The sequence below is a fragment of the Pavona decussata genome, unplaced genomic scaffold, assembly GCF_977016875.1.
Source record: "Pavona decussata unplaced genomic scaffold, jaPavDecu1.1 SCAFFOLD_417, whole genome shotgun sequence".
Lineage (NCBI taxonomy): Eukaryota > Metazoa > Cnidaria > Anthozoa > Scleractinia > Agariciidae > Pavona > Pavona decussata.
In genome coordinates this window covers 120,158-139,416 of record NW_028145779.1, presented here as the reverse complement: position 1 = coordinate 139,416, position 19,259 = coordinate 120,158, and the positions used below count along the sequence as shown (strand labels likewise).

General features: G+C 40.2%; 1 protein-coding gene across 2 annotated transcripts; it reads left to right on the top strand.

The window, feature by feature from the left end:
- Positions 1-59: 59 nt before the first annotated feature.
- LOC146450842 (calpain-5-like) lies at positions 60-18,387 on the top strand. 2 transcript variants are annotated; one of them, XR_014860213.1, is made up of 14 exons: positions 60-299; positions 2,244-2,381; positions 3,249-3,457; positions 4,373-4,565; positions 5,117-5,200; positions 6,137-6,246; positions 7,421-7,498; positions 7,602-7,782; positions 8,345-8,461; positions 9,810-10,006; positions 12,050-12,183; positions 13,462-13,601; positions 15,438-17,077; positions 17,235-18,387. XR_014860213.1 is itself a non-coding variant. In XM_085099903.1 (13 exons), exons 1-13 carry the CDS (start codon positions 135-137, stop codon positions 15,618-15,620), a joined length of 1,929 nt encoding a protein of 642 aa, XP_084956029.1. In that variant the 5' UTR covers positions 60-134; the 3' UTR covers positions 15,621-18,387. The 2 variants fall into 2 exon arrangements, 1 of the variants encoding a protein (XP_084956029.1); XM_085099903.1 differs by having other exon boundaries at positions 15,438-18,387.
- The last annotated feature ends 872 nt before the right edge of the window (positions 18,388-19,259 follow it).

Here is a 19,259-nt window from a genome sequence, read left to right as displayed (position 1 = left end):
ATTCGAGGTGTGCATTTCAATCAACTTCAATCTTTTGTCGGTTTCCGCGCGAATGATTACTAGGCTTCTCGACATTTCTGTTATCAAGTTGGGAGATCAACAATAACGTGGCTGTATCTTTTCCACGATAAACGATGGTCAAGCTACATTATTTCAAGAACCAACGTTACAGCAAGCTAAAAGCTCAATGCGAGAGGGATGAAAGGCTCTTTGTGGATCCTGAATTCCCACCAGAAACGAAGTCCTTGTATTTTAGTCGAGCGACTCCGCCTGAACCAGTTGAATGGAAGAGACCGAAGGTAAGCTTAAAAGAAAAAATGGTTTCGTTTTTGCAGCGCTTCCTAAGAAACGAACTAAGTCTCCAACAGCTTTATCGTTATCAAAGTTTCATTTTGCAGACAATACATTGGAAGACTTATTCACGAGAAAAGTCTTTTCCATCAAGGCTATTAAAACCTTTGTTCGAAATAATAATAAGCTGACTAAAAGCTGGAATGTCTAGGTGAAAAACTGTACCTCGATCTGTTTACAACGCTCGTTCAAATTTAATCCACGTGTTCATAATTAATATTTTTCAGATCAACTCCATTTTGCTTGGCAAATCCTGTATGGTTTACAAGGTGTTAACTTATTTACGTTCGTCGTCGATAATTTAGACTAATAAATTAATCTCTGAAATATTGGCTGTTTACATTCCGAACGTAAATACATGCCATTAATTGTATAGCACTCTAATAATGTTCTGCCTACTCCACTCAGCGTTTGAAATGGCTGTTTCTTCACGCATTAAAAACTTTTGGATGTTAAGCTGAATTTGCGTGCAGACATCGGTTTTGGCAGAGTTTTATTGTCATTCTGGGTCAAAAAGAATACATGCTTACTGTAGAGATCGAAAACTTAAAGCATCCCGATCAAAATGTTTATTTCGCGCCCGCTCAGTGCAAAATATTTTCACTCCCAGCAGAAGGTATCTTTAAAGTTTTCAAACAACCCCTGGGTGCCTTTCAGTACATTAATCACACTAGTATTCCTTGCAATAATATTATTATTTTGTGCATTCACCTGTTAAATAATTTCTTTCAACTGTTGTCAAATGGTCATCAGCTTGAATAGGGTTACCTAGCTGTCCTTAAAGACCGATTACCATATTTTTACCTCCTTTGTCGCAGTGGCTGGAATCACCCCTATCAGTGATTGGGCACCTGCATGGTGACACATGCCCAGGGGGGATAATTAAACGTGACATGGGGGGGGGGGGGGGGGTCTGACATATTTTTTTGGGTCTAAAATTTTCAACTTCTGTATTTTTTTGGGTCGAAGATTTCACTGTGTATTTTTTTGGGGTCTAAGAAATCTGCGCATATTTTTTTGGGTTCGAATTTCCGCCAGGCTAATAGTTGTTACGCAATTCAAGCCAAAGTTCCCGCAAGATCCAAAAGCATGCTTAGAATAATCTCCAGTCTTGTATTTTTTTGCATGTATTTTTTTGGGTTCAAAATGTTAGGCTCCGTCGGACCCTTTGTCACGTTTATACCCAAGTACCCCACCTGGGGACACACATGGAATTGGAAACAGTGCCAGATTATGACCATAACAATCACTTTTCAAAAAATCATTAAAAAGAAAAAAATCTGTTATTTTCAGGCTCAGGAGAAATTATTATTGCAAATACTAATGAGAATTACTTTTTCAAGATTCAAATGATCAAATAGATTATTAGAATGCATTGTGCTTCTCATTTAAACATGCTGGCCATTGTCTAACAACTGCAAATAACAACTCAGGGTCTATTAAGCTTGGTTCACTCATATTCATGACACAATTATAATAGTGAGTTTACCAAAAAGGATGACAGGGGAAAGAGGGTGGTAAAATGTCCTTGTGTGATGAACATGACAACTGATCCCCAATACAGTTGTACATATGGCAAGTCTAATCAGTGGTGGTGGTTGAGAACTTTAGGGCAATGTTTGGCATTTTACTTTGTTACTTTGTTGGAGACCAAAACTTTGGGTGATTAATTTCGTATTTAGCAAGTATATAGTGCCAAAGCCATACTGGCCGTAAATTTGACATTCAAATACTTCAGGGTGAGGATTGCAAAACTTTCTGATTCCATACAGTATGATACATTTAATTACTAATTGTACAAGTATGTTAAGCAGGTAAATTTTCTACCCCTGTAAAACATAAACCACTGAACATGACCTCGGATGAAAGATGCTCTTTTGACCGAATTGCAGGATGTCTGTGCTCCAGATCCCCCACGCCTTTTTGTTGATGGAATGAGCAGTCATGATGTAACACAAGGCAAACTGGGTAACTGTTGGTTTGTAGCGGCATGTTCTTCACTGGCGTTGGAACCGTCTCTCTTAGAGAAGGTTTGTCCTTCATATATAGTGTACATTTCCTTGTGTGTACCATTCTGTAACCTATGGACTATGGACTGGCCTATGGCCTAAGATGAACAACTAGGAGATTTTATATCTTGCCATGTTGAAAAAACAGCTGGCTACATTGTATTAAATGCCATACACTGTACCTGTCAACACTCTTCTATCAATTTTGCAATGGACTCTAACCAGTTTACAATGTGCAGTTCCAGAAAAAAAAATCCATATCCACCCATTAGTGGGAGGGGGTCTTAAAAGTCAAAATTTTAAAAGCAAAGTATAAAGCTACATGTACAGGTACATGTAAACTGGAATTTCCTGGGGGGAGGGGGTGCAAAACAAAAACCTTCTGTGGGGTGGGGGTATGGATATTTTCTGGACCAGCACAATATTCAACAACCAAAGCAATCAGGCCATTTGAGTCTGAGTTCAATTCCCACTGGCCAGTTACATGTAATTTGTTCATTCATGCAGTACACTGTATGTCTCACTCGTGTACATGTAGATGACAAATATTAGAATGAATATATCATTGGTTAAAATAGCATGAAATTGTCATCTGCATAACGTTAATGTTTTTAGTGGAAAATAATACTTGTTGTGTTGTTGACAGTTACTGTATACAGTTGAACCTCTTTATTACGGACACCAAGGGGACAGGAAAAAGTGTCCATATTATAGAGGTGTCTGTTTCAGGGACCAAGTGAACTGTCTATAATACATGTATGTGAGAGAGATGTCTGTATTAAAGAGGTGTCCGTAAGGAGAGGTTCCACAGACTGTAATTCCATATGTGTAAACAGTGTTTCATTTCTCTGTAATTCCCATCTTTGATGAATTATTTATAATTTTTAGGTGATCCCAGAGATGAAACACCAAGAATGGGATCCTGAACATGTCGGCAATTATCAGGGCATCTTTAGGTTCAGGTTTTACCGTCAGGGTCAGTGGACTGAAGTCCTTGTCGATGACCTGCTGCCGACAATTGGCGGCAAGTTGGTGTACATTCACTCCACTGAGAAGAACGAGTTTTGGAGTGCTTTGATTGAAAAGGCTTATGCAAAGTGAGGATCTGTAAATTGAGTAGTATTAAAACCTGTTAGCAAAATCCTGCATACAGGATTTTCTAAGAGCTACAGTATATGTGCCCCCAGCTTTGGAATGCCTTTCCACTGGAGCTAAGGATGTGCAATTCCATAGGTAGCTTTAAGAAAGGCATCCACAATTAGCTAATTGCTAAATAAATGCATTTTGCCATATTCAATCGCAGTGAAAAGTTTCAGAACACTTTCGAAATAGGATAAAAAAAATGTGGAGTGATCTTACAAAAATTGCTCTCGAAGAAAAACTATTTCGAAAGAAGAAATTGGCGGACACACTTTTGTTGTTTACATGTTAAACTAGCTACTGTCCAAATTTGAAGGCAAACGAACAATTTTAGCTCTTTAAAGTGTCTCCTCCAAGTGAAAAAATTGATTCGAGAAAACAGTGCTAAAAATTCGGTAATTCATTTTATTTCAAAATTCTTGGCATAGTTTGATAGCTAGCTCTATAAGCTTTAATTTGATATGAGGGTTCAGGTATCTATAGTTTAAACTGGACACGCTACAGTGTACATCGCTTGGATGTGAGACACCTCTAAAGGTATACGATAACCTTAAGGCAATTTTGATGTGATTAATCTAGTATCGATGCAAGATCCTGTGCTTACATGCACTTCTACATTATATCATATTGTACATTGAACATTGTACATCCTACATTCATTGTACTTGTACAAATGTAGAATCCTATTGGCTTCAAGCTAAGATCATCCTAATTGCACTCAGTGACTACTTGGATCCTTTAACAATAACAGAGTGACATAAAATCGTATGGGATCCTGTATAGGATTCCCACAAGAATCCTGTTTTCTGACTTTTTGCCAAAAAAAGCCCTTCTTGCAGTAAACACTTCAACTGTTATTTTTTTTTTCTCAGGTTGGCTGGTTCATATGAGGCACTTGAGGCCGGTAATACAGGGGATGCCTTGGTAGATTTTACTGGTGGAGTGTGCGAGTCTGTTAACCTTAAGGATGGTGGATATAGCCAGGATTTGGAGAAGAGGCAGGCTTTGTTCAAAAGCATGGAGAGGGCCATGCGCGAAAAGTCACTGATCAGTGCTTCCATACGAGTGAGTAACTCAATTCTAACTGTAGAGGTCTTTTTTGTGTTTGTATGATTATATGTTTGTATGTTGGGAATAGAGTACTAATTATAAAAGTTATGTGATGACATTACAAACACTAAATTCCCAAAATTATGGGATTTATTAACTAAAGATGTTTGCAAAGAGCATGATGAAAAATGCCCACTTGCCAAAAATCATCATCTTATATTGCAATTTGGGGATGAGATATTAGTATTGTTTAATGCTCCAATGACCCCATACAAATCCTTGTAATTTTGTCTCTGTTCCAAACATTTGAAGACTTTGTATGAAGTCATTGGAGAATAAAACTCCCAATATCTCGCTCCCCAATTGCAGTAAGAAGCTGATTTTTGGCAAGCAGGTATTTTTCATCATGCTCTTTGCAAACATCTTAACAAATCCTATAATTTCAAAAATTAAAATATTTGTGACGTCAGACTTTTAATTACTAGTACTCTATTGCTCAGGAGAAAAAATAGTGCCTGTATGTCTATAATTATTTATGAAATTGTAAGTTATTGTTCCTTTTGTAGATCAAAAACAGAGATGAGATGGAAAAACGCACAGAAACTGGCCTAGTTATGGGCCATGCCTATGGCGTCACTGCAGTTAAAAAGGTACAGCTAGTTGTGACCCTACAGTTACAGCTGACCCATTAAAACTGTCGCGTGAGTAAATACATACTTTAAAGTCAACCTATGTCATGCAGGACGAGTATTTCTGAGAATGAAAATAATGAACATTTGAATTTCTCTTTGTAATGGCAAGCATTTGAATGGCATCAAAAAAGGTGCATCAACTGCAAAAAAATTCAAAATGTTCGGGAAAAATTTGTGCTTAAATGCTGTAATGAAAAGAAAAAATCATAGCTTTTGTACTGTCAATAAACTAGGGAAATTTCTACGGGAACCCTGAAATCTCGCCGGCAATGTTCAAAACTGACAAGTAAATTTCAAACTTCCGTTCAAATTTCAAAAACACCCAGTCACGCGTGGCATACATGTAGGGTGACTGTAACTGTGTGCATGCTAACATTCACCTGCCTAAGCTGGTCTACATCAAAGGAAAGTATCACGAGAATTTGATGTTGTTTGAAAACCCAAAAACATTTGTCTGTCAACAGAAATAAGAAAATAATTGTCTAGTTTTGTAATAAATTATCGCCCCAGTGAAACAAAACTGTTGATTAGTGTCTCTAGTCAGAGACAGAGTACATGTAGGTCAGAATGGATTGAAACTTGAAAAATGTTAGGCTAATGTTTTTCTAGTTCTCACATTTTTGTTTCCAAAATGCGCTAGAACAGATCAAGACTGAGATGTTCCTTTCAAGAATTGAGTTGATTTCTTTCCTCTCGTTGTTCTAGAATTATTTTGTAGCCAAGTTAAGGTCTTATTTCACCATTCTTAAGAAAAGAGTACTGTACTTCCCCTTTAATGTAAGGGACAAAGCCAGACCGTTTTTATACAGAACCCTTCTTTTTCCCAATGTTATTGCCATGCATGTACATGTACAGATGCCATGATGATTTTATATTACTCCTTGTTTTTGCCAGATCACTATTGGTGACGGCCTCTTTAGTTTGTTCAATCGTCAGCATCTTCACATGATCCGACTCAGAAATCCCTGGGGACAAAAAGAGTGGAATGGACCGTGGAGCGATGAGTAATTAGTTTAATAAATTTGTTCATCTTATGCTTACAGATATGCTTGGCACTTAGTGTTCCTCTTCCTTCCTTCCTTCCTTCCTTCCTTCCTTCCTTCCTTCCTTCCTTCCTTCCTTCCTTCCTTCCTTCCTTCCTTCCTTCCTTCCTTCCTTCCTTCCTTCCTTCCTTCCTTCCTTCCTTCCTTCCTTCCTTCCTTCCTTCATTCTTCCTATGTTCTATGTTCTTCCTTCATTCCTTTTTCTCATCAGTCTCAAAAGACAACCATCCACAAAATTTCCTTCCTCAGCCAAAAGTTACTTCCCTATTGATATCAAATTACCATAGGAGAAATGTTTTATTTTTTTTCTTTAAACGGCATGAAGCTTTGGTGGAATTACATTCTTCCATAAGTGTAATTTCCCAGAAATTATGTTTAAGATAATATTCCCTCTATATATAGGTTACATTTTCACTTTAAATTTCTAGTTTTTCTTTCGCATTATCAATTTTCAGCGATATAGCAATCAATTGGTGATCATATGAGAGCCACCCTTTAGCCAAAGATCAAAGGCTGATTTCATCCACACAAGTCATACAGTTGACACACGGTTCGTAAGCTTACACGTGCTACTATCATGACGCTCCTGCCGCAAAAAAAGGTGAAAGAGGGGCATTGAGAAACCCTTTTTTTGGGGGGGAGGGGGGGGAGTGGGAGGGGGTCCACACCCCTATGAATGAATTAATGGATTCTTCTGTCGATACGACATATGAGTAGGCCGACAAGTCATTTGCCGAGGTGGGTCCTCATGTGGGAATGAAGACCCATTTGTGACGCACACGAGCGGTCACAGATGCTGCTTGAGAATGAACCCACAGAAGCGGAGCGCTGTTTCCTCCTCTCTTTCTTTGCCAGGATCACAGCTTCTCTTTTGACTTCAAAGTGTTGCCTTGTGTGCACTGGTATGTCCAAAGAGCTCTGTCACAGGCAGTTGCTTTCGAAGAGTTCACGTCAATGTTGCAGCTCTTGAAGTTCGCCTTCAGTGTCTTGTACCTCTTTAAGGGTCTTCCCTGGTCGCGATGCCCCTCCTTCAGTTGTCCGTATAGCAGCGTCTTCAGGATCCGTTGTCCTCTACACCCCTATGATTCATTATTAATACATGTATATTGAAGTTATTTTGGATTCCTTTTTTTAGCTCCGAGGAGTGGAAAAAACTGAAGGCAAGTGACAGAGAAAAGCTTGGCATTGTATTTGAGAATGACGGCGAATTTTGGTGAGTACAGCTGTATGCTAACTGGGAGGATAGATACTCAAAAACTAAGACTTTTTGGGCTTAGAGCAGATCAGACCTTAATCACGTTTTCTTCCCCCATCAGGATGGCATTTGAAGATTTCTGCATCTACTTCACCAACGCCACCCTGTGTCACGTGCTGAACAAATCGATATTTTCACTGCGAAAAAGATGGCACGTGTTCAAGCACAACTATCGATGGACTCAAGGCTCAAATGCTGGAGGGTGTGTTGAAAATAGAAGCACTTTCTTGAAGAACCCGCAGGTACTGTTAAAACAGTCCAGTTATGTAATTGGTAATAATTAATAAATGAGAGACCAACGCAATTATGTACGCAACTTAAGGACGGTGCTTTTTACTACATAGCTATGTTGTCCAGTTTATGACTATGCGGGAAAAGCAGATCTTAGCAAGGAGTTTTGGAACCCGTACCTGTTTTAGGACTATTTTCTATTTTCTATACGTTCCTTCAAAAATACTGCAGTTTATGGAGACCCTATTTGGTGAGCCATTCGCTCACAAAGCAACATTTTTCCTCTTGAACTCGAGCATGGAGAAGGAACCACGAGTATTCCGCTAGACAAGAAGGTGTTAACTTGACACTTCAGGCTCAAATTCCCCCGCTCCACCCAGGCAAAGTTCAAATACCCCACCCGCTGGAAGGCTTTTTGCGTTAAATGCCCTACTCCCCGGGCACGAAAATGGTCAAGTAGGGGGAAGAGGGGAGGGGGAGGGGGGAAGGGGTGCGTGTAGTGTTGCTAAAGGTTCGAATTGATCGATGCATTGCATTCGCTCACTGACTTGTATCACGTTTTCAAATTATTAGTATGCCTTCAGCGTTAAGGAGGAAAGCGAGGTCATGATATCACTGATGCAGGAAGACACGAGAAAAGAAAAGGAGAGAGGGGCAGAGAACCATACCATTGGCTACTTTGTTATGAAGGTACTGCAGATTTAACAACGAGGTTAAAACCCATGAGCCAGCTGAGTTTAAAAGGGATGCCCAAATACAAACGTGCAGTGTACAGTGTGAATATGAAGGCGCGCTTGTCTCCATGTGAACTGCAGTCTACAGTGAGGCAAAATGCTGCAATCAACCCAACCTGGAATAGAAGCCTTGCGCTATTTGTTTTTCTTGAGTGCCTCGTTTTAGGCAACGAGAAGTTCCAGCCTTATTTCTCGTAGGGATAGCAAAGCGAGGAAACCGCACGAGCGCGCGCGAAAGTTGCGAGAAGATGCGACTCGCGCGCGTTACTATCCCATAGAAAGAATAAGAGAGTGCGCGTACATGTAGATGTAATCTAGCCTCATTTGAAAAAACCTCGCTTTCGAAGGAAATTCGTTACCGATTTTATAACAGTTATTCGCCGTTTTTATACTAGAGGACGCATTATCCGTCTGTGCGAACTTTCTTCCTTTGTGCGTCGTTCAAGACGAACAAAGGAAGATAGTTCGTTCAGACGCATAATGCGTCTTGTGCCCGTCTTTATACTAGAGACGAATAACCAAACGAACAACGAATGTTTGCCCAAGTTCGTCCAGACGGGTAATGCGTCCTCTTGTGTAAAAACGGCCATTGATGCGCTCCCGCAGTTTGCTTTTTATGGACTACAATGTCGTCGTTCGCCTTCAATGAAACAGTATAGCTTCTAAGAGCATGGAAGCAGGAAATATTTGAAACTGCGCTCACAGCGATCAAATGTGGCAAACGTCGGGCACAGGAAGTACATGTAGGAACCAACATTTAACAAGGTTGTTAGGGGAGCAGGGATGGCGCAGTGGTGAGAGCACTCGCCTCCCACCAATGTGGCCCGGGTTCTATTCCCGGACACGGAGTTCTAAGTGGGTTGAGTTTGTTGTTGGTTCTCGTCCTTGCACCGAGAGGTTTTTCTCCGATTTACTCCGGTTTTCCCCTCTCCTCAAAAAGCAATATTTCCAAATTCCAATTCGATCTGGAATCTGAGGGCTACAGGTTTGTCAGTCGTAACGGACGGATAAGTGTCACCCTCGTTAAACAAAGTTGATTGATTGATTGATTGATTGATTGATTGATTGATTGATTGATTGATTGATTGATTGATTGTAATTTTTACTTTCTCATTATCGAGTGAAATCCCTTACATGTATATGTGGAGTTCAAGCGCTAAATCTCTTGCTTTTCGAGTCTCTGCAAAGAAGACAATCGCCAGCTTCTTCTGCAGGAAAATAAGTTAAAAGCACTCAAAAGCACCAAGATTGAAATTAGCGAGACTCCTTTATTTTGACTGGTTTGCTCGTTTGTATATTCACAGGTTGAAGAAAACCGAAAATACCGCTTGCATACAATGTTTGAAAAAGCCGGCGACTCTATCTTCATCAATGCACGAGAAGTGGTGAACAAGTTCCAAATGAAGAAGGGAAGATATGTGGTAATACCATCGACGTATGAGCCAAACAAGGCTGGGAGTTTCCTGTTAAGAGTGTTCACTGAAAAGTCTTCAAAAGCAATGTAAGAATACTTAATTTTTTTTCTTTAGAGTGCCTTAACTTTCACCATTGTATTTCATGTAAGGTCTGTACAAGTTAGCGTGTGAGACTTATGATCGGAACAGGGCTCGAAATAACGGCCGGTCAACGGACAATGTCCGTAATGATTGGGGAGTTGACTGGTCAACCTTTCGTCTTGCCGGTCATGTTGACCGGTCATATTCAATCGCATTGAAGATGAAATAAATAAAAATGTCCATGCAATTCAGTTGTTTCAGTTGTTACCAGTATGTAGCGAGTCGCTGTGTATTGTGGAACTTTGATCTGAAATCCTGGGTGAAATGCAACTAGAACCGTTGTTTACAATTCGCGCATTGAAGCAGACATCGGGGTTCACGCACTTCCAGTCACAAAACTATAAATATTTTTACTTTTATTAGATAATTTATTAGTTAGTTTATTTTAATACACATAAGCTTATTTTCATTTCGCCGCTGTAATTTATTTTTATTGTTGACTATGAGTGCTTTAAAGTGCTATTAACTCTACGCAACGACTTTTTTGGAAATATATAACGCCAGTTTTGCTTCATGGGCCCCTGGTTTAAGAGTTGTTTATGTTATAAATTTGACGGGACAGAAACGATACATGACCGAGCTAAAATGAATTTAACCGGTCATCGTGTCCGGAGACTCTCCAGAAATTATTTCGAGCCCTGTCGGAATAGAGCGGTTTTCAACTGAGTGTCGTAAAGCGAAAACCAGAGTTATTTCTCTGGCCAATCACAACAGACGTACGCAACACAATCAGCCAATCAGAACTCGAAGCAAATACATGTACTCTGCGTCAAGCGCGGGAAAACGCGTGCGACCAAACACGATAGACCATTTCCGAGTTACTTTGAACCTCATTATGAAAGCGATGAAAGCGAGGCTAAGTGCAAAGTTTTTGTTTTGAAAATTAGTTCCATTCATTTGCAAATAAAACTAATTTTCATATAAAAAGTTTTTCACTTATCCTTGCTTTCCTAGTGAGGTTCACAGCAACTCGGAAATGGCCTATTGGTTTTGCTTTGGCTTTCCATTGGTTGAGAAAATGGCGCGAACTTTGTCAACCAATCATAAAGCCCAGGAAAGCAAAACCAAAGCAAACTCAAAATTACTTTCGTTACTCAACTGAAAACCGCTCTATCGGAAAGTTGTTGGTTTCAAAGTTAGTCTTTGCGTCGTATCGTACCGTTTAGTTATTTATTCCAGAAGGTCCCCCCTCCCCTCGTTTCTCTCTGTCTCTCTCGTCTCGAAGGTGTATATAGCACAGTGGAACCTCGATTTAACGAACCTCTATATAAGGAAGTCCTCAGTTTTACGAACGATATTCTCCAGCCGGGCCTTTTGAAATGTACGAAACAGAACCTCGATATAATAAACCAATCCCCCTAGTCCCTTGGCACTTCGTTAAATCGAGGTTCCACTGTAGATGCTCTTTTGGTGACCACTCGTTTAAAAGACCACCGTCACAATACCCGGTTGCATTGTCAATAAAACTTTGTGCATGTGACTGAAAGTTCCTGTAACTAGAGCGGCTCCAACTAACTTTGGGATTTACCAACTGAACAAAACTCTCTCTCCCCCCTATGCAACGATCACAAAAAGACTGACTACAATCAGTGAATACCACATTACAATTTGCACAATTTTGAGCGTTAGCCCTTCATGCATTAGAGCGAATCGAGTGATTGGCCCTGACAAAGTGCTAACGCTCGAAACGTCAACACTCGAATCCCTTTACGATCGCCAAATTACCTCATCAACTCTGTTGATAAAACCTTGAAACATCCGTTTCCACTCCCCACCGATAGTTGCTATAGTTTCTTTAGAAGCTAGTGGCCTTATATATTGAAATGTTAGGGTCTATAAAAACGAGTGGACTGGCTACGGTGTGCATAAACGTTAAAATCTAACTGTGGTTTACTGTTAAAAGTAATTCGTTGAAAAGTTGCCGAAACCATCGCACACCACATTTACGCTGAAGCTCCTTCCTTTCTTAATTTCCTCATTGCATTTAGGTTCCTGGACAAAGAACACTCAACCGGAAGTAAAATCTGGTGCTGCTTTCCTCAGTGTCGTACTCCTGTTTGCGTCATTTCCGTTACGGTCAAGTCAGCTACCGGACTTCAGAAAACGAGTCGACTGTCAATGAGTAAGAAAAAAATTGTTTATTACTGATGGAATAGTAAGCGTTTCGTACGCCTTAGTTTTAATCAGGATGCTGGTGTGTTGTCACCAAGAGCTGGTTGCGTAAGAACAGTGGCAGATTGATACCTTCAGATAAGTTGACCGGGGTATCAGATCCCTTCGTGAAACGAAATATTTCAGCGCCTCGTTTCCGTTTGTTTTTCAAAGTCAGGGGTTGCGGGGGAGGTGTGTGTGTGTGTGTGTGTGTGTGGGGGGGGGGTCTTCCCTGACCGTTCCCATACACCCGCCAATGAAAACTGCCTCTCGTTTCGCTGTGGGGATTGTCGGGTGAGAAAGTAAGAGACACTTGCCGCATGTGTAGGTACACTTTTGCCCACCTACGCGTGTTATCCTCGCTGTGTTTTCCCGAGCGAAAAGAGCCACTAATCTTACTCTAAGTTGCAAATTCGATCTTATATTACGGTGTTAAACGTGGGCGGTCAAGCCTCACATCCAGTCGCACTTTGTTGTATGTCTGACATCGATGTAGGCTGCACTTTCTAGACAAAATGCAAGGCAAAAATAAAAAAAAAAGAAAAAAGTAATAAATAAAAATCCAACCTTCCTGAAGTCAATTTTCTTACTATTATTCCTCTCAAATCTACTTATAATCAAGGACGATGCCTCCTGATACAGATCGAGGTACAGTGTAAGCTCTCTTAACGGACACTCTCGTAAGCGGACAACTCTACAAACAACCGCATTCACAAAAGCCCGTTTGAACTCCCATACAAACTCTGTATATTCCTGTAAGAGGACACTTTCAGAGGTTACGATTTAGACTTTTCCTTTGTTTTAAGCTCCCGTTAGTTGACACCCGAAAGGAAATCCCATCAGCCTCTGAATCTTATTTTAATCAATCAACCTCACATCGCTGTTCGTCACAATGATTTTACGGTGCATGAACTACAGTTATCGCCATCAACAATGGCAACAACAACAAAATCATTTAATACGGTGGTATTTTTTTGCATTCCCAATGTTTATTGTTAGCTGGGCAAGCGCCCGTAAACGGCCATCTATCTTTTACACCTCTAGTGGCCGCTTACGAGAACCATTTTCGTAAGCGGCCAGCTCCAGTAACGGACACCGTTTTCGTGTCTCGAGGGTGTCCGCCTCTACTGTATTTTGCCTTTGTACACTTTTGAATCCGAGAATACTGTAACCACAGTTATGTAAACAAAGAACGAAAGAATGGTCATCGACTCGATCAATAGCAGCTTTTTTACTGCTGTCATTTCAGCGCCCGATCCTTACGCCATGATCTGCTGTGAAGGACGCAAAGTCAAGACACCCGTTGCCAAAGATTCACTAAATCCGCAGTGGAACAGCGGCGCTCTGTTTTTCGTCAGGAGACCCCAGAAAACACGACTGGTCATTCAGGTAAGTTTGGTAATAACAGAGTATAGGGAAAAACACTCCACAGCAGTGTATAGCGACTTTGCTTTGTGAAGTGGTTATCTTTGTAAGCTGTTTGAAATTAAAAAAAAAAGTCTCCTTCAGTAATAAAACATAAAATTTCTTTCTACGAGATGTTTGACCAAACCCTACTTTATTTCTTTTGCGTTGAATGATCATAGAGATTTCGCCTGATGGCTGTTTCACTGTACACTTAAGGTCAGAATTAAAGGCCAAAGACAACATTACAAATTTACGCTCCTTGCTCCCCGCTGAGTCTCTGAGGTTGTTCTCGTGCTGGCCCTTGAGGCCCGTTTAAACAGTTGCAACATTTGCCCAACATTCGTTCAACAAAAGTTGAACGGATGTTGGGCAAATGTTGGATGAACTTGAGTGTTCAAACGGTTTCAACGCTATTCAACATTTTCAAGAACAAAGGAAATGTTGAAGCGATGTTGGATGAAAGTTTAAACCAGTTTAAATTTGCCTCAACACACTTTCAACAAGCTTTCAACATTGTTTTACGCTTTCAGTGTTGAACGACCTGTTCAAACGCCCCCGACGTGTCGTTCAACAATTGTGTTGAACGCATGTTGAAGCAAATGTTGAAACCGTTTAAAAGGGCCTTTATTATTATCATTGGTCTTTGTTTGGGTTTTAGGTAGAATGGAGTGAACTTAGTCATTTATTTATCACCCTCCCCCTCTGGAGTTAATCATTAGTTACCCCCCCCCCCCCCCCCCGAGACTGATTTTTCAGTTATTCCGGTAAAACCGAGAAAAGTAGAATACCTCTGAAGGTATGGAGGCATTCCTTTTTTATCGACAAATTTCCAGTGGAAAGGACTTTTCCATTTGAATTCCCAACCGAACGACGGGTTTTTCGTACAAATTGAGAGCCCTCCTGGTTGCTGAAGAACTCGTGTTACCACTTTTCATTTGAGTGTCGCAAAACCCAAACCAAAGATATTATTCTGGCCAATCACAACGGACGTAAACATGGCCTGCGTAGCTATGGTTTCCTTTCCGAGAACACGGCGGAGAGCGAAGTAAGAACGTCTCCCCTCCCCAAAGGCTCTTGTTCGCCTCCCGCCCTCGCTTGGAAAGGAAACCACTGCAACAAAGGCTAACGTAAACAGCGCAATTATCGATCACAAAGCGAAGGAAATGCATGTAGCCGAAGCCAAGCGTGTGAAAAACCGCGCAAATCGCGATTGGTTTTGGTTTTGCTTCCCATTGGCTGAGATAGTGCCGCGAGCTTTGCTTATCAATCACGGAACATTAGTAACGCCTGGGGCAAACGTCGAATCTAAGTCGCGTCGAATTTATTAAAAATAGGTTCGAAAAAGAGTCGACTTAATTCCAGCGTGGTAGCAAACGTCGAACCTGCGTCGATCCTAATTCATTAAAACACGGGAATAAGCACGTGTCCCCGTGCTATTTACTCGATGCGCGGCTAGTTACTGCTAGGGCTTGCTAGCGAAATGCCGAAATACAGCGCTTGTCGGGCTTTTCTTTGGTAATTAACTGCAAAAAACAGAAAGAGAAGACTCGCATTACATACAGCTCTAAGAGCAGTGTATCAGAGACGACAGCTGTTGCTCCAAGTGGCATTTTTGACCGTGCTTTTGTTAGCATTTTAGTGTTCATGGAACACGAACAACTGCTCTTCACCGAGAGCTTGCTCTCAGGCTAAGTTCGACAACGATTCGACGTTTGCTCCATCCGTTAGTAAGACAAAACCAAACCAAACGCGAAACTATTTTCTACACTCAAGTGAAAATCGCTCTACTAAAAAATAAAATATCAATCTTTTTTTTAGGTGTGGGATTCTAACTGGTTCTGGGACTCCTTCATGGGCCAGGCCAAGTTAAATATTGACATCAACGACCGAGCGGTCCAAGAAACTCACAATTTAATGGGACGCAGACGAAACCACCAAGTCAAGATGCCTGGCTCCGTTACAGTGGAAGTGAAATGCTACCATGACCTCATGGCAATCTAATAATCTCAATTGTGATGGTTAATTTTGTTAGAGTGGGTAACGCTAAGAATAGTCCAGTTTCGAATTCACTAAGAGCGCTGGATAAAAAGACAAAAGACACTTTTATACAGGGGTAGCCTCAACCTGAAACAAAATATTCCATATGTTAGCATGAAAGTGCAGAATCCTACAATAAAACCATGCACAGAGTTGTGAAAAGTTCATCTTTTCACTGGATTTGTAAATCTTTTATTTCAGATTGAGGCTAACCCTGAATAAATGCGTCTTTTGTCTTCGAAACTGGACTATTGTGATGGTTAATTTTCTAAGAGTGGGTAACGCTAAAGCCCCGTCTACACGAGCAATTTTTATGTGGCAACTGTATGTGGCAATTTTTATTTGCCCGTGTAGATGGGTCAACAAATATTTGTTGTTAATTTGCGTCAGTAATAATTTCGTACAGCGGAGAAGACCATGGAAAGGCAAAAAGCAAGATGGCGAAAGTCAGAAGACGGGCCAGACGTTGAAAAAATTGTCACATTTTATGTGGCATCTCGTCTACACGGACAATTTTTTTTATGGGGCAATTTTTATTTGCCATATAAAAACTAACACGCCAGCTTTTCGGCAAATGCAGTTGTCACATAAAAATTGGTCATTTCTCATCATCTACACGGGCAAATAAAAATTGCCACATAAAAGTTGCCATATAAAATTTGTTCGTGTAGACGGGGCTTAAGAATTTTGTCTTTGACAAAAATAATGAGGTTAGTTCTAGGTTTAGAAAGGAATGTTAGTACTACATGCATACTCTTCTTCCTGAGCTCAAAGGGTTACTTTTTCAAGTTTTCGAAAACTTTTTTACGCAATTTGGTTTCGTTCCCTGAATTGTACGCTTTTGTGTCAAGGGAAGCGCCGTATGTATGCATTCTTTCTCGACTTTCGAGAAATGCAGCGTTTAATTTAAATCAGTGGGGCTGCTTTTCTCTCGTATTCAGTCGCGGATTCGACTGTCGAATATAAGCCGATTTTATTATCAAAATCGAGTTGGTGCCTCGCATAGCTTTCGGATTTTGCTTATTTACAGCCCCTCCCCCCTCCCCCTTTTCATAAGAAATAAAGGTTCACAAGGTGAAATCGAATTTTTTTTTCCTTTTGGAACGTGTGATTTAGAGTTACAGTATTTTCAGCGTTTTCGTAAACCGAGGTCAGTTTAATTGCACAAGTTACCAACAACTACTACTTTAAAGTTAGTTTACTTGGGAGCAACTAATTGAATAGTATTTTGACATGAATAATTTTGCGATTAGTTTCCTAGCAACAACGTGGAAGGGAAAGTTAGTTTTAGTACCAATTTTCAGTAAGGTCAGGCATAAATTGGAAAAGCTCAGTTGTAATAACAAAACGTCTAAACTCAATAACTTATTTTTGAAACATGAAACATGTTTGTCTTCAGACCACAGGCAACCCAGGCTCAGGTTAAGAGGATACGCGACAACCGTAACAAATCTTTCGCTTTATTCACATTGTTTAAAAAGATGGAAATTACCCATGTGGGGTGTTGTGTTACAACGGTTTGAATTATGTTCATTTGTGTGGGGACGCACCGTATTCTCTTATCGTGACCTTGGACAGCTTGTGTCAGAAAATAAACAGGGCAATAATGCTTATTTAACTTCAGTCAAGAAATATTAGCGATGTTTTGGAGGGCAGTTTCCTCTTGATATATATAAACTTGGGCTTTGTAATTCAACTTGTAATTTGTAACTAGGAATTAGCATTGAATTTTGGCCTGTTATAGGGCTGGCATAGCCTTTAAAGTGGTTTGGGTGTGGAGTAACTTTGGTCAATCAAAATAGGAAATTTAAACCTTGGTTCAATTTAATCTCGGATTAACTTAAACGGAGGGAAATTGTTAACATTCTTTTGAAATGGCTTGTAATTAGGGAACAAATAATTCTAACAAGATAGGCATTTAATTGCTGTTAACACCACCAGACAGTTAATCACCCAGCAAAAACTTCCCGCGAGTTGTCACAGGACTGGACTGGTGTCATCTATTTAATTATTATCTTTGTACTTCAATTTTAACTAGCCTTTCAGAGTTAAAGGGGAAGTATCACGAGAATTTGGTGTTATTAACATGAAAAACTCCAAACGTTTTTTCGTCAACAGAAGCCTAAAAGTATTGCTCAAATTTGTCTCTGGCCACAGATGGACTTGGTTAGAATGGACTGCAACTTGAAAAAAGTTAGGCTGACTATTTTCATGTTATTGTTTTCAGTTTAGTTTTGTCTACTTATGTAAATTTTCTTCATTTTCTTGATAATGATGACAGGATGCCATCGAAACGTCGAAATCTCTCTACGTTAGTTTTTCTGATTAACATAAGTTGTTCCTTTCAGGAATTCAGTTGATTTATTTTTCAAGATGCTCTAGGATTATTTAGTAACTAAATGAAGGTGTTGTCGCACTATTTTCACCACAAAAGGTCAAAATCTTTGTGATACTTCATACCAACGAGGGAAGATTGGATTGTTTGAAATATCGAGGAGATAATGCAGAATACTGCTAAAACACCGGAGAAAAAAATTTCTTCTGTGTAATCTTCCTTCAATCGTTTTCGAGTAACCAGGTCCAGATGTTTCAGGTACTTTATATACTAATTTTCATGATAGCCCACCATTACATACTTTTCTAAGTAGATTCCAGGCCATTGTGCCCATACGTTTTTGTAGAAGGAAGTAAGGTATATATTTGGCTAATAAACAGTAGCACTTTAAAACGATGAATGGTGTCTTGAATGCTGTGCGATTTTGGATGAAGTAAGATAGACTGCCCTACGATTCTGGGCCCAGCTGTTCAAAGCCCGATTAAGCTAATCCTGGGTTAACGTGAACTTTGATCCAAGTATATTTACTAATCCATAAGGATTTGTCCAAAAGATTTTTGTCCCTAAGTCTTGCCTTTGACTTTCCTTTACCATTAGCTTAAAACGAGCCTTAAAATCATTTTTAACGAGCAAGATGAACGCCTCGGCTAACGTTTAATCGTGGTAATGTTATATTACGTCGTTGCTGGCGGAAGTTGATGTTTCCCTGGAGCAAGATTTGGGGGGGAGGAGGGGGTGGATATCACATCGGAGCACCATAACGTCTGATAACCGGTATCCGCTTTTGTACAATGTGACAGGCCTCGGCCAATCAGCGTGTGCCGAAATAATCGCTGGGTTATAGGTTATTTCATGCCATGTCAGATCAAGCTATACAATTGCTGCAGTGTATTTGATCTTTGAACAGTCTCCTTTCCTTATGATCGCTACGATCGCAGCTTAACTTTTCGTCCATCGATAGACTGTTGGCAATGCCATGGAAACCAACCTTGGTCGCGCGAACTTAAGGTAGAATGGCATCAGTGATGTGGTTGGTTCCACACTGGTCTTGAGGCGGTTTTAATTTTTCACGAGATTTGTCATTTCTCCAGATTTCTTAGTCAACGTTTTTGCGTAATAGACAGACATTACTTCTTTGATGTTTGACGCACTGCAACAATGGCCAATCTACGCATTTTGAAATCATCAGGAGGATGGGTTTGCTAAACTACTGATATTAGCACGTTTTGACCATGGTTTACAATTAATTCAAACCTCTAATAGCTGAT